The 25,050-nt window shown below is 52.9% G+C and overlaps 5 protein-coding genes across 5 annotated transcripts; 2 read left to right on the top strand and 3 right to left on the bottom strand.

The window, feature by feature from the left end:
• Nucleotides 1–150: 150 nt before the first annotated feature.
• PpBr36_05400 (uncharacterized protein) lies at nucleotides 151–2,304 on the bottom strand (the record flags this gene model as incomplete). The annotated part of the gene is made up of 4 exons (XM_029892556.1): nucleotides 151–783; nucleotides 872–1,407; nucleotides 1,505–1,567; nucleotides 1,650–2,304. 4 exons carry the CDS (start codon nucleotides 2,302–2,304, stop codon nucleotides 151–153), a joined length of 1,887 nt encoding a protein of 628 aa, XP_029750465.1.
• A 7,484-nt stretch (nucleotides 2,305–9,788) lies between these two features.
• PpBr36_05399 (uncharacterized protein) lies at nucleotides 9,789–11,510 on the bottom strand (the record flags this gene model as incomplete). Its single annotated transcript, XM_029892555.1, has 2 exons — nucleotides 9,789–11,334; nucleotides 11,473–11,510. The coding sequence occupies 2 exons, from the start codon at nucleotides 11,508–11,510 to the stop codon at nucleotides 9,789–9,791; spliced, it is 1,584 nt and encodes a 527-aa protein (XP_029750407.1).
• Nucleotides 11,511–12,524: 1,014 nt separating this feature from the next.
• PpBr36_05398 (uncharacterized protein) lies at nucleotides 12,525–14,300 on the top strand (the record flags this gene model as incomplete). The annotated part of the gene is made up of 1 exon (XM_029892554.1): nucleotides 12,525–14,300. The coding sequence occupies one exon, from the start codon at nucleotides 12,525–12,527 to the stop codon at nucleotides 14,298–14,300; it is 1,776 nt and encodes a 591-aa protein (XP_029750408.1).
• A 732-nt stretch (nucleotides 14,301–15,032) lies between these two features.
• On the bottom strand, nucleotides 15,033–18,368 carry PpBr36_05397 (uncharacterized protein; the record flags this gene model as incomplete). The annotated part of the gene is made up of 1 exon (XM_029892553.1): nucleotides 15,033–18,368. One exon carries the CDS (start codon nucleotides 18,366–18,368, stop codon nucleotides 15,033–15,035), a length of 3,336 nt encoding a protein of 1,111 aa, XP_029750405.1.
• Nucleotides 18,369–21,425: 3,057 nt separating this feature from the next.
• PpBr36_05396 (uncharacterized protein) lies at nucleotides 21,426–23,115 on the top strand (the record flags this gene model as incomplete). Its single annotated transcript, XM_029892552.1, has 2 exons — nucleotides 21,426–21,602; nucleotides 21,691–23,115. 2 exons carry the CDS (start codon nucleotides 21,426–21,428, stop codon nucleotides 23,113–23,115), a joined length of 1,602 nt encoding a protein of 533 aa, XP_029750406.1.
• Nucleotides 23,116–25,050: the final 1,935 nt, after the last annotated feature.

The following is a 25,050-nucleotide window of genomic DNA, read 5'->3' as shown; positions in this document are numbered from 1 at the left end:
TGTGTATTGGCGAGTCTCATTTCAGTGTCGTGTCGATAGCGCCCAAGTCGTTCCACTTTCCATCAAATCGTGACGTCGACCCTCCTAGGCGTGTAGTGTCATGATCCTCTTTGCAGCAGCCCAGGCGGGCGAGGTTCGGTATTGGTTCCCCTATTGCGCATACATGGGCGGATACCCAGGAACCATGCCGCCCGGCATCGGCATACCGCCGCCCATAAAATGGTGCTGATGATGCGGTTGCTGTTGCAGCTGGCCTACGCCCCGCATTGTGAAGAGCCCAGTCAACTTTCTTCCAACGCTGGGCTCGAGTTCCGTACCATCCCTAGCAATCTTGACCTCCCTGTTCGAGTTCCACGGGTTCCTGATACCTCTGGTACGATAGAACGGCAGTCGCGCCACGCTCAACCATTCGATCTGGAAAGGCTTGCCCCATACTTTCGAGTCGGCACTGCCCGTCTCGCCACTTTTGGTGCTAGTGGCATCGTCAGCTGCTGCTGTATTCGTTGTATCGTTGCCGTCAACCCCATCAGCGTCCTCGGGAGGGTCGGCCTCCCAGAATATAGTGCCCCGCTCCGAGTCATCCATTATGCTGCCCTTGGGCATGTATTCATTAGCCTCGGTCGGTATGGCCTTTGGTAACGCCACGTCGCTGGCCGCCTGTGCCTTGGGCGCGAACTCGACCGCCGCTGCCGGGTCTTCGTTGATTTGAGATGTCATGCGAGCGTAGCCGAAATATTCTCCAGACTTGTTGGCCGAGAATATCAAGTATACAGACTCTGCGGTCTATTCAAAATTGAAAGGGGCACGAGTTAGTGTTTCCGACAAGCCAAAAATAACAACACGGCTCCCTGGCATCAGGTAGCGGACGAACCTCATAGGCCTTGTTTAAAGCTTTCTCGTTGTGCGCTTGGGTGGCCCAGATTCCTGTCTTGATGCTTTGCTCTAGGTCTTCGACAGTCAAACTCTTGAGAATAAAGTACTTCTCCTTCTGTGGCGCAGATCGGTCCGGTTCCGCAGGCGCCGGTGAGGCGACCTTGGGAGACGAAACATTTGACGACCCAGTCGCATCCTCAGTCGTCACCACAGATACCGCGTCACCCTTGACCTCCTGAGAAATATTAGATTGTGGAGCTGACGCAGCCGGTCCGGTCGGGGCTGTTAGTCCAGATGCCCCCTCGACGGTGCTCTTGCGCAGGCGGCTGACAAGCCTGACCGACTGAAACTTGGAGTCGTGGATTTTTTGCTGGGCTGAAACGCAGGATTCTTCATCCTTGAAGTTGGCGAATGCACAGTTGCTCTTGGATATAAGAAACAGAGACTCCAGTCCAGGCGCCTCCTTGCACACGTGATAAACCAGGCTCATCAAATCGGTCTGCGGCGGTAAGTTGCCAATCCAGATAGCGTGTCCTAAGTCGTGTGGGTTCGTTTAGTATCCTTGCGGGGAGGCCTGTAACACTATGTCTGCTCTTAGGGAGGAAGTCGACGAGGTATGGATGCGACTGACCACTTTGTCTTGGCTTTCGAGGCGGACCACGGACGACATTGGATTGCGATTCGAACCTAGCCCCTATTGTCGTGCGGTCGATAATGCGTTAGCTCCGAGAAACTTACACGGTATAGTTAGCAATTCTTCTTCATCTTTTACTGACCATCGGCTCGGGGCTGCGACTGTTCCGTGTTGTCCCCGTCTCTCTGATCACCCACTTGCCGTTGCGCAACGCGATGATCGGCATGTTGCATAGGACTCGCCAGTGGGTACGGACCTGCAAGCATCGGGTTCTGCGGAATTGGTCCATGGGTTGGGAATTGGGCCCCCTGTGGATAGTAGTATTGCTGTCCTTGTGTGTGTGGCTGCTGATAGAGCGCCATATTGGCTCTGGGTGACATTGAACCCCGCTGCTGCTGCTGCTGCTGCGAGCCCTGCATCTGCTGGGGGTAATACTGCGGCGGCAGTCCATGTTGCTGCTGCATATAATACTGCGGAGGAGGAACGGGCATGGAACTCATAGCATTGTTGGCATGACCCTGTGGCATCGACTGGGCATTGCCGTTGGTGTTTGGTGGGCTACCATACTGGTGTTGCTGCTGCTGACCTGGGCGGTAACTGGGATGAGGGAGAGCATGCATCATAACACCCATATTGTATGGCCCAGACAGGCCGCGACCGAAAGGCTGCTGCTGTTGTGTCATGTCGTACTGGGATGCGAACGCATGTTGCTGCTGATGGTTGTTGTAGTTAATGTGTGGCTGATGAATCTGGGTGAACTCTTTCCCGGAGCCCGGAGGAAGAGGAGCATCACCCATTAGGTATGTTGGTATACTAAGGTGCCAAGAATGAATGTAGGAAGGAAAGGTTGAGGAACCTGTTCGCTTGCGATTTGCCCGCAGATGGTTCAAGTCGCGATGGCGACCTCTTGCCCAAGCCTTTCACAATAAACAATTAACTGGCGTTTGCTGGCCTGAAGAAAAATGAGCGGGGTGACTGACAAGACTAAGGTCCAGTCAGTATAGGTTATAGAAATTGTGGCGCGAAAGAAGGCCCCAGCGTGGCTGCTGCGGTGAAGGGATTAGAAGAGTCAATATATAAATAAATGTGGAATGTAAAGAATGTAGGGATGAAGACAGAAATAGTAACTCACTGGGGTTCTAGGACTAGTGCAATGTTCGGCGACAATTCAAAGCGCGAAGCCGTTGTTCGCCTCTGGACCCAGCTAAATGCTTCCCGTAGGTAGATTTTGGGCTGGTTAAATCTCTTGCGGTAGAAGATTAATAATGGAACAATTGTGTTTGTGGAAGCGGGTTCAGGCGGTGCTAACTCAATGCCCTTGTCGTCTTGTTCTGTGAAACGAGGGGGGGTGTGTTTTTTCTACTCCGAAACAGCCTTGATCTTCTGGACTCCTTCTTCGACAGGCAATGGCTCGAGAGCGTCGTCCAATGCGGAGGCAGAGAACAGTCCGAAGCGGATATGATGGCTCCGCAGCTCTGGAAACCCCCCGGGTCCTGGGATTCGGCAGGCGAAGGTGGGTTGTTGCGGTGCGAGACGCTCAGGTGTCTGTGGGTAGAGGGCTGACAGACCCTAGTTACCTGCCTGGAAGTCGGCTGAGGGCTCTCGGAGGCGCTGTCAAATCTGGTTCGGTCTCCCCAGGCCCTTCACGATGGATGTGTGGCTGGTGCTAATAGAACCAAACGCGTGTAAATCACGGCGCCCCCAGTCACCTTTGCCAGAAGCCCCTGCCGTTTGGCCTTGATAATCAAATGCTGGCTGGGGCCTGCGGTACGGCACGGCACTGTTGAACTCCGCCCTGGCCGAATTTTGCCACAAGTCTAAATTCTGCGAGCGTGCTGTATGTATGGTCTGGCCCCCGGTTGTTGAGAGATCTCCAGTACGGCTAGGTTCCGTGATAATCCCCGCAAGGACTGTCCCTCTTGCGCCTTGGCTACAGTCTGTCAGTCAGTATTCCGCTTCAAGAAACTAATTTGGCGATCTTTGGGGTACGACACGAGCCACTGTCTGCTAATACGACTTACATTGGTATGTTTTGGACCAGGAGCATACGAGAGTGGGTTGTCGTTGTAGTATCCTCTTTTTAACTTTGAGGTTCAACTGTGGCAATAGGTGGCAGAGAAGCTTGGCGCCGGTGTAAGTATTTGTCCGGTGTAAAACGTCCAACGAGGAGCGAATGAGACAGGGATGTCGAAAGAGAAAAATAAAAGGCAGGTAATTATGATGGAGAGGTTCGTCGTCGACCTAGGGAGGAGGGGAGTGTGTATAGACTAGCTGGGAAAATCTGAGGCTAAGGGTGGGTGTGTGTAAAGGTGCAGAGGAACGACATCAGGATGCAGAACATGGGGTGGCACCGGAACAGAGCGGTCCCAGGATACTACCGTGATATGTACTCCAATGCCGAATCAAGGATCAAGACAATCTTTTCCGGTTGTGATGTAGATATTACAATCAAAAAGTGGAAACCCTTGAAGATGAGAGGGAATGCGTCAAGGACCAAACCGGGTCAGTGCAGCAAAGAACAGTTGGCAGGTTGAGGGGATGATAATTCATGTAATTTAATATGCGTTTGCTTGGTGTGGTACATGGGGGAGGAGGTGCAGGTTCATGTGCAGCTGCAGAGAGATAATGCTGTAGTTTGACAAGGTCCTGGATGAGACAGACGATGGGCTTTGCTTTTTCATCCTCGACGTGTATCCAAAACGGTGGTTCAGAATCAAGGCGGCAAAGGCTCAGTCAGGGTAAGGGTAAGATTAACAGTGTAGGCAAGGCAGCCAAGGGAGGATGGCAAATGCTGATGGGGTATGTGGCAGGTACGCCAGCTAAGGTACCTTTTTTTTCTCGACAGGCCTGATCTCTTGGCAGTTAGTAGCTTGGTGAGCTACTGAAGAATTGAACAGCCAGCCGAGCGCGCTAGTGTGTTCCTGGCAGGTTTATTGCGAACGAACCCAAGGAATAAAAAATATGTAAACAAAAAATAACAAGAGAATCAAACCAGGGGTACCAGAAAAAAAAAAGACACCCTTACATGAAGGCTTAAATTTGCCGCATACCCGTCGACGCAGAGAACCGGGAACTACTCTTGCACCTTGTCTATTGGCGTTAGGATCCAGCCTTAGCCCCAGATTTGAGGGTCAATGTTCTTTCACTTGCGGCGAGATACTGACTTGTATCTGGGTTAGGTAGCCCTGCTGGGCAGGACTAACCCTGATCACATCGCGGTGGTTAGTGGAGGCTGGGAATATCAGAGGCCGGAACATGCAGCTGGGAACCCGTGGCCCAGGTCCAGCTGAAGACCTAGGGGTGGGCCTATCCGCACAAGAAGGTAGGGTCGGGCAAGCAAGGCAGGGGGGTCGGGTAGTAAGACGTGTGGGTTGGAGTTGAGAGGGGTCCATTTTGAGCCCAAGGAACTGGCGGGTGAGACGCCTGTCCACTTTATCAGACGACTTAAATAGGAGAGAGACGCTATTAAGTGGTACCCAACACCTCCTTGAGAGAACCCAGGTGTTCTCTCTCATTGTAAATCTTTTCGCATGTAATGGCATGGGTAAGGTAGGTCGGCAAGGTCGGTATTTGGAAGAAGTCCATGTGCTGCCTGACTCGAAGGGAAGAAACTACCATGCAAGCCATGTAAACTCGTTTCGTGCAGTTCCCAATGATGATCCAGATAATCGAGTCGCCACAATTTTTAATGTTTACTGGAGTCACCGTAAAACCTGGCGGATGCTAAAAAAAAAAAAAAAAAAAGACCATTTGCTGTTCCGAAAATTCCAGGTAATTAAAGAATCAATTGATGAGTGAATGAACGGTTTGGAATGGCCCGCCCACCGGCGGATATGCTAGTATTCTCCGCGGGAAAGAAAAAAAGAGTGTGTAGGTAACCGGGCTTGCTTGGTAGCTTGGTAGCTTGGTTAACCGGTAGCTTCTTTGGTCATTCGGGTAGTGAGGCCCACGGGGGAGTCGCCAAAATGGTCAATGTCAGGCCATAGTGGCACTTGTCGGTTGCCGGTAGCTAATGTTCTAATGTGGCTTGACGGGTACTGTTTTAGCTCCTAAGCCGTCAAAGCTAAGTTTTGTGATACAAAAGATAATTATGCAACCCGGGTAAAAGACAAGAAGGGTAAAGAAACCGGGGCGAACATGATTACTGCCTTGCTGCGTACTGCAACCTAACAAGCCTTGTTGTTTGTCAAGTGTTCGACGAGGTACTTACCCAAAAACACACATTTGCTAGTGGAGTAAACTGCCGCAGAAAATACCACGCGCGCGCGGCACGCGTCAATCGGATCAGTCATCAACCTGTAAATTTGGACTGTGGCACTGTATGCGCCATTTATCAGTACTGTTGCTGCACCAGAGTGCCTCCTTTTCTTGGCCACAGTTGCTTGTACGATATGTACTATTGCTTCTTTACAGTAATAAATTCAGGTCGATACTGTGCTATAAGTTGTCGTCATTGTAAGGGTAGACCTACCATATAAAGAAGGATAGGTACAGAAATTCCAAGGCAAGGGTGATCCGATACCCTGGTAAGGCCCAAGACTCGCTACGTAATGGTGATCATTGTCAAGAATTTTTTTTAATTTTTTTTTTTTTTTTTCATTACCACGTACGTTAAGAGCTCCTCACAATAGGTATACTATCGTAAACAAATTTCTTTGTGTAAATTTACCAACACTCAAGTTCACAAGCGTTTCAATGAACCCAGACGCGCTAGCGTCAATCACTGGGTCCTCGGCAATTCTGGTTTGGGGTTTGCCGTGGGAGATTTGCAGTTTTGATCTCGTGGATATACCGCCATTTCCACCCCCATTATCGCTAGCAGAGATTTTCACGGTATACTACTTTTGCCTTGGCCAAACGACAGTATTGCCTGTCGAAGACCTCGTGCCGCCTCGGAAATTACGTCAGGACGATGAATCCCGATCATGGAATCCTTGGACGGGCGCCCATTCCGGTAGGGCCAGCCGCCAGGAACCTGCTGCACATTAAACACTTACCCGCCCCGAGCTTGGCCACTGAAAGGCACGCTCTGTGGGGAGAGGTCGCGGCTGGAGGTGGTAAGCTTCCACTGCAATTTATAAACTTCCTCGATATCGTCATCGCCCGACAGTTTCTCAGGGGACCTTGGAGCTCCGTACGCCCCACAAGGGTCCATTCAGCCGCTGCTTGTCTCGATTGGGTTGCCACAAAATCCCCACCTCTCTCTTCTGAAAGGGTAAGGTACCTTGGCTGTCTTAACTCTTTGTACCTCGATACCCACGTAGCCAGTGTCTTACGTTACCTTAGTCAGGACTTTGGGTTGCAAGCATGTCTTTTTCCAGATGCAATCGTCGTCCCCATTACCGTTGGCGCCCACCTAATAATGCCACACTACACAAAGTTATACCTCCGAGTGCGTCCGATGCCGATGCAATTTAAAAAAAAAAAAAAAAAGGACGACTCAATATGACGGCGAAAGACTTGAATAGGATTGCAAAGTACAGACCTAATTAGGGTTGATAACTACATCCGAAAAGGCTACTGACCGCTTCCAAGCCCATAAAATGCGACGTGGTGCGTGCATACGCGGCGACTGCTCAAACGGTCCAATCTGTACTGTAATTATTTCGATTGCAGCAAGACCACGAGACTTAGGCGCTATAATAATGACATTTGTGCGCAAGGGAAGGGTGTCAGTTTACCACGAATTGACTGGGCACTTGCCATTCTGGGCGACCCCAGTGATGCCCTCCCCTGTTGGCTAGCCTCGAGGTTTTTTCATTTTTCTAGACTCCCGTCCGTTTGAGCAAAGACCAAGGGACCCATCCATCCATGTGAAGGGGCCCCTGCAGGGTCCTGATCTACTGCATCATTGCGTCACTGATGGATATCCTCCGGACGTTTTGTTCCGGCGACATCGCTTAACAATCATTGCTTCCTCTAGGCGGCCAAGACTGGCTTACAGACCCGATGCCCAGCAGCAGCTTTATCAAAAGCACTGGCGCAAGGTCGAAACTGTCACTGAGCCAGGTCTGAATGTTCGGGTTAGTACTCACACCGGGCTTCGCCCCCGAGGTACCTAGAGGTAGTTAGCGTGCACCTATCCTAATTTTGCAAGCTAAAGAATTGATTGATCAAGCCCTACGACGTACGGCATTGACCCTGAAAGGTTACTCCAGATTTTGGGCAGTTTATGCTGTTTTAGACTAGGGTAAAAATATCTGTGGCCAGCCTCCAATGGCATGGTTGCTATCAAACAGTTCTTGCCCGCAGCCCTGAACTTGGGGGGTTTAGCGCGTTCACAAAAGACCCCTCCCCAACAACCTAACCTTCTGATGAAGTTGAATTGGGTCAGAGGTGTGAACCTAGCACCCATTGAACCTTGCACACAGAAAGCTCATGGCCCCCGGCTTTTTCGTTCTTTTTCTTCTTCTGGTTCCGCCAGCCACATCGCCACCTCCATATCGTCGGGCACATGGACGATCAACTTCCATTTTGCGTTAAAAGATGTGCCCATTAGCCACAGATGCATCTCATTCTGCGTGGCTTCACTTGTCGCGCTTGCCGACTTCCAAGCTCCACTAAAAAAAAACTCAGATGTGGTTTTCAGAGCCCGAACACCAGTGTGGCAACAAGTAAAATCGACGGAGTCATTCCACCCAGGCCCTTCTGGACTTTGACGACGGTTGCACGACATAACCATGCAAGCCTGATAGCTGTTCGCGTCAAGTGGTTTGAATACGACGAATTTTGTTTTGCCACTCGGTATTCAGGAACCCGTCAACCCCAACTTTTCGTTTCTCATTCCCCGAGGCAAAGTGCCTCCCTCCCACAACTAAAACAAACCACATGAAGTTGTCGTGAGCCACCAATGAGGCGCTCCCAAACACCACCCCCCCTGGCTCGCCACACCGTCTACCCTGTACTTCTATTTTCTTCTCTTTTTGCACGCAACACTCAGTACTATAGATATGCCTGATATGGAGAAGTGCCAAGGACTAGGATCATCCCATTTTCCCATTGGATCTCGATCATTCGCTGGTCGTAAAATGAACGAGTGGGCAAGCCCGCCACTTCCCGTGCCAAGAACGGTTGCCTATGGGCGTCGATCAACATCTTTCTCGTCGACCAAGGGGGGGTTTGTAGAGAGAATTTTTATGGCAAGCATTGGTTGAAGGCCGCGCGTCCATCCCATGCCATGTCTTTGCTGCATGTAATGATTCCATTGTTTTTGATCAAAGACTGAAAGAGGAAACAATAGCAAGACTGGGGTTAGATGGGAAGAAGATACATGACATGTCTTGTTGATGCGCTTCTACCAGACAAGAGTCCGGTTAGCACGGCCTGGGTAAAATGCTCGGATGACGGAGCCTATCTAGATTTGGATCTGCTCACCGTGCAGGACGAAAGACGGACCCGATTTATAATGGCTCCTCGGGTCCGACAAAAGACAATAGGCCCCGTTTTCCTTCGCAAAGAGGCGAGTTTATACCGATTATGTCTCCGACTTGCCCATTTTCCTCGGCCGGTCGACCCGTTTTGACGAGGCTTTGCCTATTGTTTTCATTCCGTTTTTTTCTGTTTCTGTTCATTGCCCCCGTCTCTATTTTCTTTTTTCTTTTTTCCCAAAACAAAACCAACCGGCGATGCCGAGTGGCAATCATACTCTTTGGGGTGGTGGTCTGGTAGTGTGTCTTGTTATCTCCGTCGGACCCCTGGCTTGGTTAGCGGAGCCGCGATGTCTTTGCCGAACATTTCTGCGGCTTGACCGGGCTCTTTTTTTTGAAGAAATCTCCTCGGAAGGACAGTTTACATGTGAATTTTTGCTGGTGGTCTTTGTTTGCGGACCCGTGAGACGAGCGGCTGGGAATGAGGCGTCGTTTCCTCCCTGTTGGGACTGGCACTCGGGCGGTTGGGGGATCGGGGGTTTATCCATATGGCCACAGGATGGGCCAGGTCTGGATCTTGGGTGGCGCCAGCAACATGTTGACCTGAGTGTAAGCTTTGATCATGATAACGATGCACAGGACTTGGGGAGATCAAGACAAGTCTGTAGCTTCCTTAGGTAGGTTTTATGGATGTCTAACAAATAACCGACCGTTGTTCTTTTACATTGGCGATGATGGCAACTGCTTTCACTCTCAACAACTGTCCAAGGTATGAGAGATTAGGAGTATTATATTAGCGGTATGGTATATAAAAAGTCCCCAAAACAGGCTATAAATTTATGACACGATACCCAAGAGGAGGTTGGTGCGATCATTGGGTAATGTTTGGCCAGTGGTCTACCTGCTTCTTTTTATTATGTGTCCCTCGCGGCGGCGCGTCCCGTCCGTTCCAACAGCGCCTTGAACTCATCAGTAAATCTGTCCATCAGGTCGCCATCCAGGATGCCCTCCTGCCAATTAATCGAGACGCAGATGGTACCGCTGTCCCGGGCGCCCGCCACGCTGAGCGCAAAAGCGTCGCCGCACACGTCGGTGCCCTGAGAGAAGATGATGCGCGTGATGCGCCACGTCGGCTGCTGCTGCTGCTGCTGCTGCTGCTGTTCGCCTCTGGGCGCGAACCCCGTCCCGGTCTTGGGAGCGATGGCCTCGGGCACGGCGCCCAGGTTCGAGATCTCCCAGGTGCCAGATCGCGGCTTCGCGGCGGCGGCGAGCCAGCGTGCGCGCCAATCCCCCGAGTAAGGCAGCAGGCCTGCGACGTCGTCCCTCGGCAGGGTGGCCTGCCTCTGCGCGAGGGTGGACTTGATCTCGGCGGCGAGGGACCAGACCAGCTCGTCGTCGTCGTCGTCGTCGTCTTCGTCGTTTGCGCTGGCGAGGGCTCTGGAAACAGTCGAGCCGGAGAACAAGTGTCGGTGCGTCGTCACCATGGGCACCGCCAGGGCCGACTCGTCTATCCCCGCGGGCAGGGGCCTGGTCATGTAAGGACGCAGGCTGATGGGGGTGTCGGCGGCGAAGTTGAGCTCCGAGCTGGTCCTGTCCCCGTCCGGGAGGGCGCGGCAGAGGCTCACGAGTACCAAGGCGTGCAGGAGCGGCGTCAGCGTCGTCTGGTGTGCCCTGCAGGCCGACTTGAGGACCCTTGCTGACTCGGGCGCGATGGTAATGAGGCGCAGGTGGGTTCGATACGGCTCGGGGTTCGGAGGCGCGCCTGCCCAGGGGCGAGCGGTTCCCGACAGCCAGGCGGGAGCCATGTCTTTGACGATCTCCTTGGCCAGGTAGAGCCATGACACGTCGAGCTTGACGAGCTGGCTCATTTCCGGGGCTAGATTGGGCCGGTGGGCGGAGCAGTCCAGAACGCCGCTCTCGGGCGACAGCTCGGGTAGGGATGGGAGCTGCGACGAGGCGGACAGGGAGCGGAGGAGGAAGGCGTGGAAGCGAGCGGTGCCCCCGCCGTCGGTTATGCCGTGGTGTGCGGCAAAGACCACGTCCAGGAGCGGCGAGCCCGCGCGCTGGACGACGGTGAGCTTCCACGGCGGTCGGGCCGAGACGTCTGGCCAGAGCTTACCGTGCTCGCCCTCGAGGAACCGCATCAGGGCAGGGTCTCCGCCGCTATCGTTGCCGCCACCTTCGTGGTCGACGTGGTCCAACGAGACGAACTCGAGATGGTTACCCCTGATGTCGATATAAGGGACGGCGACGAAGCTGGGGTTCAAGGACGACTCGTCTGCGATTGCGATGCGCAAGCCGGGCAGCTCAAGGACTACGCGGGCCAGAGCCGCCTCGACGACTTGCTGCAGAGGCTGGGTGTCATTGCCTGTCGTCGGCGATGGAGCCTGCTCGTATGTGCACGTGCTGATCACGCGGCGGTAGAAACCCAGGCTATGGCGGCTCGATGACATTGTCTCGCTAGACGTTGAGACGGGGTTGCTTAGCAATGAAGTGCGAGATATTTCGAATCCCTACAAGATTAGATCTATCATGATTTTTTTTTTTTTTTTTTTTTTTTTTTTTAAACAATAATAATAATAAAATTTGCCAACATACAACTTGCCGAGTGGGCGGAGAAAGTTTTCGGGGGCCATGATGCATGAGATATTTTAGCCAAGATATTTAGGACGTTGGAAGCTGGACAGAAGATCAAATTGAGAATCAGAACCAGAAAGTCCAAAAAAGAGTGAATTAAATACAAAGAATGGCATGATGAAAACTGCGTCGTAAGCTGTAATTTTATCAGGTGGTGGGAATCCTTGATGGTCAAGGGAATCTAGCGTGGCAGTGCAGGTGTAGTGCAACCTCTCAGGTATAGTCGGCCGGGGTTAGGTGCTGGATGACTAAGGAAACAAAATCAACAAGTGTGCTGCGACTCAGGTCCGACCCTTTCAAAATCATCCTTGTTCCCCAGCTCCCATCCAAGTTTCTTAAATCAACGACATGTGTTTGATGGCAGCTCAAGTCCTAGCTTTGGGTTGTTTTTCGGTGATCAGTCGATGAATGTTTTGCACAATCTTTGTTGATTTTCTCTTCTTGGTTCCCCACAGCAATAACCATAGTGGACATCTCCTCCTCACCAACACTCGCTAAACAGCTACAGTGCTGACAGCGCTGCGACAAACAGCTATCCTTTCTCACTCACTTACCCACCCTGGCGCCATACCATTCCAACAAGACTTCTTTTGGGGTCGGCAGTATTAGCAACATCCACGAAGCCAGCTTCTTCTTGTGATGATATTGCACGAAGCATACTGCTACTCTTTCACGTAGCTTTTTACTCGGACTTTTTTATCGCCGAAAATAATTGGCTTTTAACGCTATCGAGTCAAGATAGATGCAAAACAAGAGCCACGCAAGAACGGTCAAAGAAACGACACCAAGCCAAACAAGGCCACTTGTTTGTTTTACCAATACTTTTGCAGACGGCTTCTTGATTTCTTGCTTATAATATCATATGAGATACAACCTGCCGATGGACGGATGCTGCGCCAAGTAATTTAATTTCTATCTAACTCTCCTCGTCAGCTCCCACTCAGCTGGTGTTTTTCTTGGTCACAACATCACAAGCCAGACGAGTCCGAGTCATCAACAATCCGTCTCCCGACATGGGCGGCTCGGCCTTTACAGGAGCACCTTACTTCCTAAGAACACCGCGCATGCCACCCGAAGTTTACCGGCATATGGTCACGCATTGCCACACGGCACTTTCCGGTCTATTTCGGACAGTAACGGCACCTGTCGAGGCACCCGCCAAGGACAGTTTTGGAGACGTTGACTTTCTCGTTGCCGAGCCGGTTGGCGCAGACGTCAACGGATCTCCAGAAACAAGCGAGCCGGAGGTGGAGAAGAAGCCAAAGACTGGCGGACCCCCAGCGATTTGGACAAAGATTGAGCATGCCCTAGGGGCTGTGAGGCTCAAATATAATGGCAAGGACGCCACCGCAAACTTTGCCTTGCCTTGGCCACAGAAATATGTCCGACCGGGGAGCAGTGTGGTGGACAGGACTTCAACCAATGATCAGCAAGTGACGACGGTCGACGGCACTCCGAAGCATAATGAAACTCTGACGCAAAATGGCAAAAACAACCTGGCAGTGCGAGATGCTGACATCACAAAGGTTCAAGAGCAACCAGGCGACGATAAGCAAGAAACTGCCAACTACGTCCAAGTCGACATCCGAATATGCAAATCTGTCAAGCAGCTCCTCTGGGCCGCCTTCAAGCACGCTCACGGCGACATGTGGCAGCTCCTGGGTACCATTATCCGACCCCTCGGCCTCAAAGCCGACGAGACGGCTCTGTACCTTATCATGCCCGAGATCGAGCCCATCAATAAGAAGCGCGCCATGGTCTTCCTCTCGGACGACCCGAGCCAGGTGTGCGACTTCCTGGGCCTGCCTCACGCCGATGGCCAATGGGAGAAGCCCTTTGCCTCGGTCGACGACATGTTCGCCTACGCCTCCCGGTGCCGTTTCTTCTGGCTCTGGCCGCAGGCACCAGCAGGAGCAGGCCCGGACGGGGACGACGCCGCCCGCGACCCGCTCTCGCCCACCAGGACGCAGACGGCCAACGACCGCCGCCGCATCAAGACCCGCCCGGCCTACCGCGCCTGGGTCGACGACTTCATCCCGCGCCTCCGCGCCCAGGGCCTGCATGCGCCACCGCCCGAACTCGCTCCCCTTTCCCAGGACGCGTTGCGTGACCACGTCCGCGACGAGTGCTTCAGCTTCTTCCCGGCCTCGCGCGCACTCTACGCGTCCCAGCTGGCGGCCTGGACGGCCGAGCGCCAGGAGCTCGCGGTGCGCTCGGAGCTGATCAAGGCCGTGGCGTCTCAGGAGGTGGTGGCGGCGCACCCGAGCTACGACCCAGTGCACGGCAACTCGAGGGGCGTCGTGCTGGCCGCGCTCAAGAAGATCATCGTCGAGGGCGACACGTCGTACGAGGGCATCGTGCCCGCGTCGCCGCTGCGCAACCCCGACGGCACCTGGCGCATGCAAGACGCCGCTACCTGGCTGAGGGGGAACTGGGCGGCCGTGGCCGAGGTCGCGTGGGCCATGAATCGCGCCAAGTGCGCTGAGAACATGAAGACCAAGATGAAGAGGAAGGCAGAGGAGTCGGGTGGGGAGGATCCCGGAGTTGGCGGGGACAAGGTAGTGGTAGTCGTCGAGGCTGGGGATGGCGCTGGGGTTGCGCGCGCCACGACTGCCGAAAGGTTGGAGAAGTCCACATCCCTTGCGCAACGTCCGGTGCCGGATGCGGCCGGACTTCCGTGGGATGAAGACGGCGGTGGCCCCGTCAGCGGGCGCGGGTCGAAATCGCCTGTGACCAGCTGTCAACAGCATCTCCACGACCAGCACCTGGATAAGAAGCAGGCTGTCTGAGGATTTGGTACGAGTTTCGACTGGGTTGGCGTGGGAAGACATGACATGCCCAGAGAGTATTCTCACCGGGCTATAGCGGAAACAGTTTTGAAGAAGAGAAGGAGTGAATGGTTGGAAAGGGATTTGCTGTTGTTGGACTACTACGCACCAATTTTTACCGGGGGGAACTCACGATTAACGAAGCATGAATTCATCGGCTCTTGACGGGTTACAGGACGACTGGGGCTGTTAGACTTTTTCTTTTTCTTTTTTTTGTTCATTGTAAAGTAATGGCATCTTGGAAATATACGAACCAAGCATTTTCGCGGACCTGCTTGCAGGCATATGCCAGATATTGCAAGGCTTGATTGAGTATCACGAGTATCGCGAGGGTAAACAATTCTCATGAAAAAAAACAAACTCGCAAAGCTATTCCGAGCAGCCGTCATGCTTCACCGCCAGGCCTATACAGACAAATGAAAATCCCAGGTGCTCGGCTGCTTTTTACAAACGAAAATCTGATTTTCATTAGGGGCAGTAAGCCACAATCATCCAGGGTGGGCGTGGGTATATGAGAAGAAAAAGAAAACATAAGCAGAATAATGAAGACAAAAAAAAAAAAAAAAAGACTGTTGGACCCTCAGTCCACCAGCCTTCAGATGACAGCAGCAGCATCTCGACTGCATCAGATTAGATTAGGGCGCATCTCTCTCTCTCTCTCGCTCGCTTGCATTATCCATTCCACCCCATTTATTAAAACACCCTCTCGTCATCATCCATGCTCTCCCCTCCCAGGCCGTCGCCCCTATCGTACCCCATCTCCCGCATGTTGGCGGCATACTCGCGCTGCTTCCTCGCGGCGCCCCAGGCCTCGAACCGGTCCGCGTACTCGGGCGGCGGCGACCACTTCTTGATGAGCCCGCGCCGCGCCAGCCTCCTGCGGTACCTCCGTCGCTCCTCCCACGTCATGAGGCGCTCGTCCTTCTTGCGGATGCCGCCGCCGCCGGATCCGCCGCCAAAGGCCAGGTCCAAGACCACGTCCTTGGCGTCGTCAACCAGGTCGCCAATCTCCTCCGTGAGGCGTTCAAAGAGGACCCGACCGCGGCCGCCCGTCGCCCACTGGTCCACCTTTACGGGCAGCGCGTAGCCCGGGAACGGGTCCGAGGGCGTCCACGAGCAGTCCTGGCCTGGGGAGCACGACGTGGGCCGGCAGTAGGCGCTGCATGTCGCCGTTTCCAGGCATGCCCAGGCGAGGACGAGGATGAGAAGGTTGCCGAGCCACGAGGGGCTGCCGCCGCGCCAGAACCAGGATGCTATGTATCGCGATGTAGCCTTGACGCCTCGAACGACAGGGTCGCCACCCTTGCCCGATTTTGTCGCTGATGTCGGTGACGAGCCTGACTTGTTTTGCGACTGCTCGAGGGCATTCAGTCGGTCCAGAATGGCTTGTTGGGCGGTCGTGTCTCCCGGGTTGGCTTCGGCAGCCTTGAGGAGCCGCTCGATGCCCTTTTTGGAGTCTTGCACCTCGCGCAGAGCCCTGTGAACACCCCTGCCAAGAATGTCAAGGTCTTCTTTGCCTTCGACATTGGCCTTCCGCGTTACAGCCAAATGTTTATCCTTGTCCTGTTTTTCTTCCCCTTCTGTCTTCTCCGCCATTGCTTCTTCGTTCGAATCTCTCAGGTCTTTCATCAGCTCATCCAAGTCTTCGATGGTGTCAAAGTCTATCTCTATTGTATCGTCATCCGTGCGCCACTTCTTCTTGATCTGTTCGAGATCTTCACTCGCACTGGGGAGCTTGACCGGGTTTTTCAGCGGCGAAAGCGCCCGGGGCAGCGACTTGGAGCGCCGTCTGCTGCGGCTGCTAGCGCTGCTGCCCGTAGAGACAGAGCTCGAGAACCCGATGGGTGCGTTGTTACCATCGCTCCTGGCCTTGATCTCTATCAACGACCGCGGCCGCTTGAACACAGAGGCGCCTTCAACAACCGGCCCCTGAGACCGATCATTGACCCCGAAATCCTTGACTTTGACAGTGGCTGGCGTCTCAACGTACCCTCCGGGTGGCTTGGGCGTCGGCATCGATTGAGGGTCTGGCCGCTTCGCCCGGGGCGTGTCCTCAACATCGTTGACAGTATCGAGCTCCGAGGAAGCGGCTGATGCGCCTCGTTCCGGTTCAGACTGGCCGTCCTCTCTAGGTTCGAACAGTTGTTTCTCCGAGGCGATGCGGTCGGTCGGGTCAAATGTGGCGCTGGACCGTTTTGAAGATGCACCTGATGCTAGCTTGTTTGGCGGTTCCATTTCGGCAGAGTCCTTATCGTCGTCGAATGCAGATCCAGAGTGTCGTGCCAGATCACCGGTTTCCTTGCGGGTATTTGAAGAGGATTTGTGGTTTTTAGCTGAAGTAGACATCGTGTTTTCTTGTTGATTGTCGATATTTCTGTGGGGCTCCTTGTCTTTGTTCTCCCCCTGTTTGATATCATCCAGCGGCTCAGCTTGTTTCTCCTGTGAGGGGCTGGCGCTGGCTGCACGAGCCAGCCTTTTAAGAAGGTCATGGGAGTCTTTCCGGTAATGTGATGTTGGTTTTGGCTGAAGAATGTCCCTTTCCTTCTCCTGGGCATCGACATCCGCAACCTTGCCACGACCTATGCTCTTACGACGATCACTTCGATATACAACGACTGGCGTATCTGGAATAGCCTCGCCTTCATCGTCTCGTATGACCTCCGCGTGCTTGGGCTGCTCTGGAACCTCCTCGTCGGTTTCAAAGTTCGACTTGGCATACGCCTCGGGAGAAAGTGAGCGTGAGGTCGAGTTGCGCCTCCTGATGTCGTCGAGCCTTTCCTTAGCCAAGCTCTTCTTTGATAGCGACACCATCTCTTTGATGCGTATTTCCTCTAGCTTGTGGTTCGTTCTGTGGATCAGAGGTTTCGCAGTGACAGGTTCCACTTCCTTGGCCCTGATCTCCTGATCCTCTCGAGGAGATTCCGGCTCGTCATGCCCATAATTCTCCAGCATAGCCTCGTTCTCGCGTCTTCTGATCTCATCGATCCTCGTATTGCTTCTAACCATTGGCTGGAATGACTTCAGATTTTGGAGCCCGAGTCGTGTGTCTGGCATGACTTTGACGGGAGGACTGTCGGAGACTTGCAAGTCGCCGGCCGTAAAATCCGCCTCCGCGCCCCAAGCAAAGCTCTTCTCAGGGGAACGGTTGATTGGTGCTGTTTCTATCGATGGAATGGGTACATTCGCATCGTGGACTGGAGTGTCTATTGGGTCTGGAGACATCAACCTCCTCTTGAAGTTCGGATCCAGCTGGCCCTTGACTCCCCAGCTTCCAAGCCTCTTGCCATCCAGGCTGTTGGTGCTCGCCTTGCGCGACAGATCCCTACTCAGCCCGCCCACAGGCTTTGCAACATCGCCGTCCCTGACCTTGGAGAACAAGCCGCCTCCACCACCGAGACTTATCCGATCCCTATCCGTGTTGTACTGCGTGGGCTGGCGTAGCCTGGACGGAGGTCGCCCATCGGGACTGCTCCCACCCGAAACCTGAGATTCGTCGTCGCGTATGGGGCCGCTGCCAGTAGATTGCCTGGAGCTTGGCCTGCGGTTAAGGTTCAGGGGAATCTTGCTGAAGTGCCCTTTAAACTCCCGCGAGCGGATCCCGTCGAGGTGTTCACGGGGCGCCGGGCTAGGCGAGCCCCGGGCGGACGACTCCTCGCTTTCGCTGTGGTCCAAGGGGCTACGACGCATGGCCTCGTGCAGCGACATGTACTGCCCGTTGCTCATGACGTTGGCATGGTCGGGTCTCTCTTGCTGCGCGGAAGATCCGGGGCGTGGGATTTGCGAGCGTCGGAACGATGGTGAGGGGTTGCGGTTGTTGGTAGAGGAAGGATACATGACAGGACTCGGGGTCGGAATAGCCGAGCGGCGGCGGGCAGCGCCGTTGGTCTGAATGTTGTCGTCATATTGTCGCTCGAAGGATGGTTGTCGTCTGATATCGAGATGCTTCTTGGCCGAGAGTGTCTTGCCGCCTACAAAAGTAGGTAGGCTTGATCGGCCGTTGAGAGCCGGTCGGTTATTCCCGTTGTCCATGACGTGCGGCGTCGCAGTCGCAGTCCACTCGCTTTGCCGTCAATGTGCAGTGGTGTACTGACCCGGAGAATAACTGTCAATCTCGGGCAACGCTACGGAGTGGATACTAATGGGTAGTAGTCGGACACGATTCGATCATGGTGAAGTGGGCAATGTTCGGAACGCAGGACTTGAGGGGATTACATGTATGCAAAGGGTAATTGTGCAATCATTGAAAGCAGTTTGCATGTTTACTCGGGACGAGACGAAAAAGGGGTCGGGATGTAATTGAGGCGGTGTGTTGGCATTGTGTTGTCTTTTTTCTTCTTTTTTTTTTTCGTCCTTGTCCTTGTCCCGCTCAAATAAAGAATCGCGTGCTCTTCAACAAGTTCACTTCTCCATCACCTTCCCCGACGCGACTAGGGTCACCTCTGTTGACAAGGGTCCAGGTGCTTGGCGTCTGTCAACAGGCCCGGAACCGTCAATATTAGTCTGTAGATGGATAGTGGGGCCGTACAATTGAGCCCCACCTCCACTTTCGCAAGCCACTAAAAAGCATCCCAAGAGGGGCCGAATGGAAGACAAAGGTCAAAGCATGAACGCGATATTTGACCCAAGTTGCTTTCGTTCTTTCAGCTGAAAATAGAGGCCAAATTCGAAAGGCCAGAAGTCTGCAAAGCTAGAATAGTCAAAGAGAACACGATGGAATCAAGCTGTGAGCGGCATGACGAGGCCTGGTCAGTCTTGATTCAATGACAAGAGCAATCCGTATCGTACTCGACAACTCTACCGGATTACGCTTTTGTTTCTCGTATCCTTGCCCCAGAAGTCGCGGTCTATGTAAACAAACCAGGACCGTCCCAAGTTGTTACCTAGGTGACTCACCTATGATGTTATTGTCAGTTGGCAAAATGGGATTCCGCTCTATTGTCGCAATTTTGAAAGTCTTCAACGGCCTGGAATTTTGTATCAGGTCGCACGACGTTACTAAACAGTTGAGTAAACAGCACAAAATAATCAAGATGGCCGCAAAGTTCAAGAAAGCGAAAGCAATCTTGACAAGTCACGCGGGTGAAAAATATCGTAAAAAGCTTGATCTCCATCCGTGATGAAGCCTTTTTTTTTTAGGCGACCGCCGCGGGGTTTTTCAACAATTCAAAAACCAACAGAAAATGAAAATAAAGAAGAGAAAAAGAAACGCCACGAAGCCTGCCTTCTTCAATCAACCACAAATCTCCATGGACAAGAAGCTAGCAATGCTAGTACCGCCTCTGAATATGTTTTGGCGCGTACGACAGTCTCAATCGTCTTTGATTGCTTTGATCGTGGCGGCGCCAATGGTTTTATCAGCTGTTCGCCAAGCCTTCTTTATCAGCATGTGCCTGTTTTGATTGTGGTAAAGTTCTATTCCCTCCGAGGAACTTCCTGTACCTGCGCACGCACCCTCTCAAAAAGGCCATGGAAGGGTCAACCAGATCAATCAGCCGCTTCTTAAGCAGCCAAGGGACCTCCGCGCATCAACTTCTAGAATCGAAGCTGTACCTAGAGAACGGCCTAGATTCGTACTTATCGAGCACACGGGCTACCAAAGCCTCCGCGGAAATACTTCACGTCGACGGAAATCTTGACAGCGGGAATGTCGCGTTAAGTATTCCGCCGCCTTATCTCTACTTAGCAGGGATAGTGGGTCCTTCTGTATCTCGCATCACCCGCTTCCAGATCCCCTCTCTATCTTGGACTATCTTACTCTCTCCGATTCACGCTGGTCTCTGCCCACGAGATAAGGCTCCTTGCGTCCAATGTCATCCTTGTCTTGCCCTGCATCGAGCACACTTCACCAGCCACATTTTAAAGTGAGGCTGAGCTGAAAAAGATAAGGACCCTACCATCTGCCCATTCACATGGCAGCGAACAGACAGACATGACATGAAACGGAGCAGACAGCCCGGGGCGACGAGAACAAGCACAAGCAATCAGGATCAATCTGATCTTGATGACGGGCCTCAATCTCTCCGATCCGGTTGGCGTCGTTGCCGTCATCAAATTTGCGCCCCAAATGCCGATGCTTGGCATCTCTGTTATGACACCACCTTAGCTCTTCCAAGATGGCATCAATCTACTTTCATGTCAAGCCAAGTCAAGGGTTCAAGTGGCCACCCATGGCTGCCTTTGGGTTTGCTGGTAGACAGGCCTATGCTTGAATTTACTGTACACATTGTCCAGCCCAACCACCGTGTCTTGGTATTCTAGACACTTGAAACTGTTGGCAATCGGCTTTCAATACACAAATTGCTGCTACCTGATTGTTGCCTGTTACGACGACTCCTCGATCTTGGGAGGGCCGAATTTTCTTGATCTTGAGTTTACCCCATGGGGATGCTATCTGATCGTAAAAGCATCCTTATGCTGAAATTAATTATTGATTCTCACCTGGATTGTCATATTTTTAACCTACCTAGTCAGAGCGGAACCTGCCATTCTCGTTATCAGTGGCCAAGGCCCCCCCCATCCGAGCGCTGTAAAGGCGTTCTGGGACCGGCATTGCCCACCCCCAGCCAAGCGCCGTCCCTTATCAGCCCACCCAGTTTTCATCCCACTCTCGCGGCACCAGGTCGGCTTGATCCGGGGGTCGCTAGACGGATCCATCCTGGCTCGTCTCTGTTCAGGTTGGTAAAGCCCTATCGGTTTCCACCATGGCAAGCCATCCAAATACGGATTCACATGGGGGTTAAGTCCCGTTAACGGCCATGTTCTGCATCTTCTGCAAGGGGTGAATGTAGCCGCGGCTGGGGTAGAGAATTGTCCAGTGAGCTGATGATAAGGGTGTATTTTGGGCAGCTATGTGGTGTACAAGCAGAAGCACCTTCGACTAAGGCGAATTCTCGATAAGGTACCTACCCATCCATGAACTGCTTGTATAACAACTGCCGACACCCATCATAAAAGATCGACATGACATGAGTATATTTAGTCCCCATTCCAATTTCCATCTAATCAAGGTTGCCCTTACAGGACTCATCGGTCTGATACCAGAGGTTGTTCACGTCTTCACCTGTACAACACCGACTCTGTTTCATCATGGGTATCAACGTCAAGTTTTCGGACCTGTACCGGGCGCCTGAGGTCAATCCGATCACCAGGAAAGCCCGGTCGATACCCGTCCTCAATGTCTTCAACATGTATGGTCGGGTGTTTTTCTTCTCATGGTTCGGCTTCATGATAGCCTTCTGGGCCTGGTACACATTTCCACCTCTTGTAAGTGAAGAGATGAATTCGAGCCCCCCATACGGGATATACGAACGCTCAACAGCCCGATACTAACATCGGTCTCGTCATCTCATAGTTGACTGTCACGATACGAAAAGACCTCAACCTCACCGCTGCGGAAGTCGCCAACTCCAACATCGTCTCTCTGGTCGCAACCCTCTTCGTCCGCATGGTTGCAGGCCCGCTATGTGATCTCTGGGGCTCCCGAGTCGTTTTCGGCGGCGTCCTCCTCGTCGGCGCCATCCCTCTAGGCCTGGCCCCTCTCATCCAGAACGCCACGGGCCTCTACGTGAGCCGCTTCTTCATCGGTATCTTGGGCGGCGCCTTCGTTCCCTGCCAGGTCTGGTCGACGGGTTTCTTCGACAAGAACGTCGTTGGTACTGCCAACGCATTGACGGGTGGTTTTGGCAACGCAGGTGGTGGCATCACCTACTTCATCATGCCTGCCGTCTTCGACAGCTTCGTGCACAGGATGGGCTACACCCCCGGCCAGGCCTGGAGGCTGACGTTTATCGTGCCATTGGTCATGATCATCGTCACCGGCGCCAGCCTGTTGCTTCTCTGCCCCGACACGCCCACTGGCAAGTGGAGCGAGAGGCATATGCACGCGCAGCAGATTGTGAGCCAAGTCAACAACAACACCGACGCCACCAACCAAGACAAGATCGTGGATGTTCCGGGATCCATCACCGACAAGGGTCCAAACATGTCAAACTCTTCGGAAGGCAACAGCTTTGTGGAAGACAAGGAGAAGACAAACAAGGAAAAGGACGAGCAGGTTGGTGAGCTCCTGGATGCCGAGGCTGGGCGGGTAATCAAGAACGACACCGCGGTTCAGAACACCGACACCATCGCCAAGCCGACATTGGGCGAGTCCCTCCGCGTGATGGCTTCGCCGCAGACGCTGGTACACGTTCTCACGTACTTTTGCTCCTTTGGAGGCGAATTGGCCATCAACGCGATCCTGTCGTCCTACTACCTCAAAAACTTCCCCGAGCTGGGCCAGACGGGCGCCAGCAACTACGCCGCCATCTTTGGCTTCCTCAACTTCATCACGCGGCCCCTCGGCGGCGTCGTCTCGGACCTGCTGTACAACGCCGTTGGCAGCGGCCCCCGGGGCCTGTGGCTCAAGAAGGGTTGGATTCACGTCTGCGGCGTCTCCACGGGCGCCCTGCTCATCCTCATCGGCCAGCTCAACCCGCACCACCAGCCCACCATGCTCGGGCTCGTCATCTTCATGGCCTTCTTCCACGAGGCCGGCAACGGCGCCAACTTTGCCCTCATCCCGCACGTCCACCCGCACGCCAACGGCCTCGTTTCGGGCATCACGGGAGCCGGAGGAAACCTGGGAGGTGTCGTCTTTGCGGTCATCTTTAGGTTCGTCGGCGGCGGCACCGGCTATGCCACGGGCTTTTGGATCATTGGCACCGTGCACATCGCCATTAACATCGCCACGGCGTGGATCAAGCCGTTGCCCAAGGGGCAGGTGGGGGGTTACTGAGTGAATTGAGGGAGCTGGGATTTTGACTCATTCTTGCCTGGCTGTGTTTATGAGCGTAATTCTTTTAGTTTGATTTTTTCTTTCTTTTAAAATGTTAGACATACCCTGGCTTTGGTTTCAGCACAAAAACAACAGGACGGGTTTTGGAAGACCCGGATGGGCGTCCATAGTGAACCAGTAAACAAAAAGAGATAAATGGGTTTCCTGAACACAGAGCAACCGTTGGTTCGATCACTTGAATGCGGGTTGTTATTTCCGGTAAGATCTGCAAAGCTGCGCTGCGAGCAACCAAGGGCTTTCTGGAGGAAGAGAGACAGTATGTGATCATTCCTCAAAAAATACTTGAACAAACTCCCCCATCGTGAGAGTGGCTTGCGAAGGCCGCCTTTTCACGTCATTCCAAGCCAGGCACAACCGGGCCTGAAAAAGCCACTTTGGATCAATCGAACCATTTGTCAAGTCATCACATTTATTTTCGGATTCTTAGACTCGTCCCGTCTGTTATTTTGGTTGAGGACTTCCTTGGCTTTCATCCCACAAAGCTCTTCCGTTGCCCAGTCCGTCGGGGAATCCTGGCATTGGGACGGCAACCTCCCGGGATCTAGCAGGTGTGAGGATGATCATTGATCAAAATGATGAACAAGAAAAAAAAAAGAAAAGAAGAATAGAAGCAATCTCATTCCACACGCTAACGCGACGCCCCTCAAGCCACCTCGAAAGCCGAAGCTGAGAGCAAGAGGCGCGCCGGCGCGGCGCGGGATAACATCCTGCAGCCTTTTTAGAAATTTAGGGAAAAAAAAAGTGTTGGTTAGCGTCCGGGTTGTAGGCTGCGCTTGATGAAAAGCCTGTGATGATATTCATGCATATTCACTCATCAAGATGGAAATACCCCGGTATCTTTTTTTNNAAAAAAAAAAAAAAAAAAAAAAAAAAAAAAAAAAAAAAAGGCGTAATACGAGAAAATTACCGAAGGAAAGGGAAGACAGAAACAAAAGGAAAGAAGCAACGCATGGCACGCAAAAAGTAAAGGGCCGTTCCTGACTAGCCGTTAGCTCGGGTGTTCTAGGATTGGTAATATAGAGTCCCGGGAAGGGTCTTATAAAGACAAACAGATAGCAAGAAAAGAAAAGAAAAAGCAATAAAGACTCAATCAGCCGCACAGCACAAGCGCGCGCTGCCACAAATGCACCCACGGACCAAGGGGTCTAGCCCCAAGGTCTAGGTTGCGTTCTTTTCGGTTCACGAAACAAGACAGCAGCAGCGGCCCCCCTTCTCTCAACGTGGCGAACGGTTTCCCTTTTCGGGGTGTAAGATGGCTCTTTTGGGAAAAGTTAATAAATCTGGATTTGGTTATGTCGCTTTTGCTTTGAAACAATGACAGTATACCTCGGCTTAAGAAGCAAAAGAATGACGAACGAAGCCAAGATATGCGGGCTTTTTTTTTCTCCTTCGGATCTTTGTACGTTAGTCTAGACCTGTGGCGGATGAAACCCAAGAAGGTGAACAAAAAAAAAAGTAAACTTGGTGACGATCTGGCTCGAAACATGCGGACAACTTGTGTGGTTGGCGAGAGGGGTTGGGATTGTACGGCACGGTAAGGAACGGGTAGGTAGAGAGTCAAGTGGTCATAGACGACAGAAAGAGAGGGCTGAAAAAGACAGCAATGGAGAGAAGCAAGATACAGTCATCATAGGCGTTCCTTCTTCCCACCGTTCCCGATCTCGCATGTACATACATACTCCCCCTTGACGTTGTGCTGACATGAGCAACACGAGAGAAAAGCAGCCCGGACCTCGGCCAGAAAAAAAAAAACACACGCGATACAGAAACATCCCTAGCCTCGATTTTGCAGGCTGAGAGCTCACTGACATGAAACCATGGAAAAGCCACTTGATGCCTTGCAGGGCGAGGAAGGGAGGGGGGATTCGTTAAAAG

This window comes from Pyricularia pennisetigena, chromosome 6, assembly GCF_004337985.1.
Source record: "Pyricularia pennisetigena strain Br36 chromosome 6, whole genome shotgun sequence".
Taxonomy (NCBI): domain Eukaryota; kingdom Fungi; phylum Ascomycota; class Sordariomycetes; order Magnaporthales; family Pyriculariaceae; genus Pyricularia; species Pyricularia pennisetigena.
Note: the sequence above shows the minus strand (reverse complement) of the source record. Positions and strands in the feature narration are given on the sequence as shown.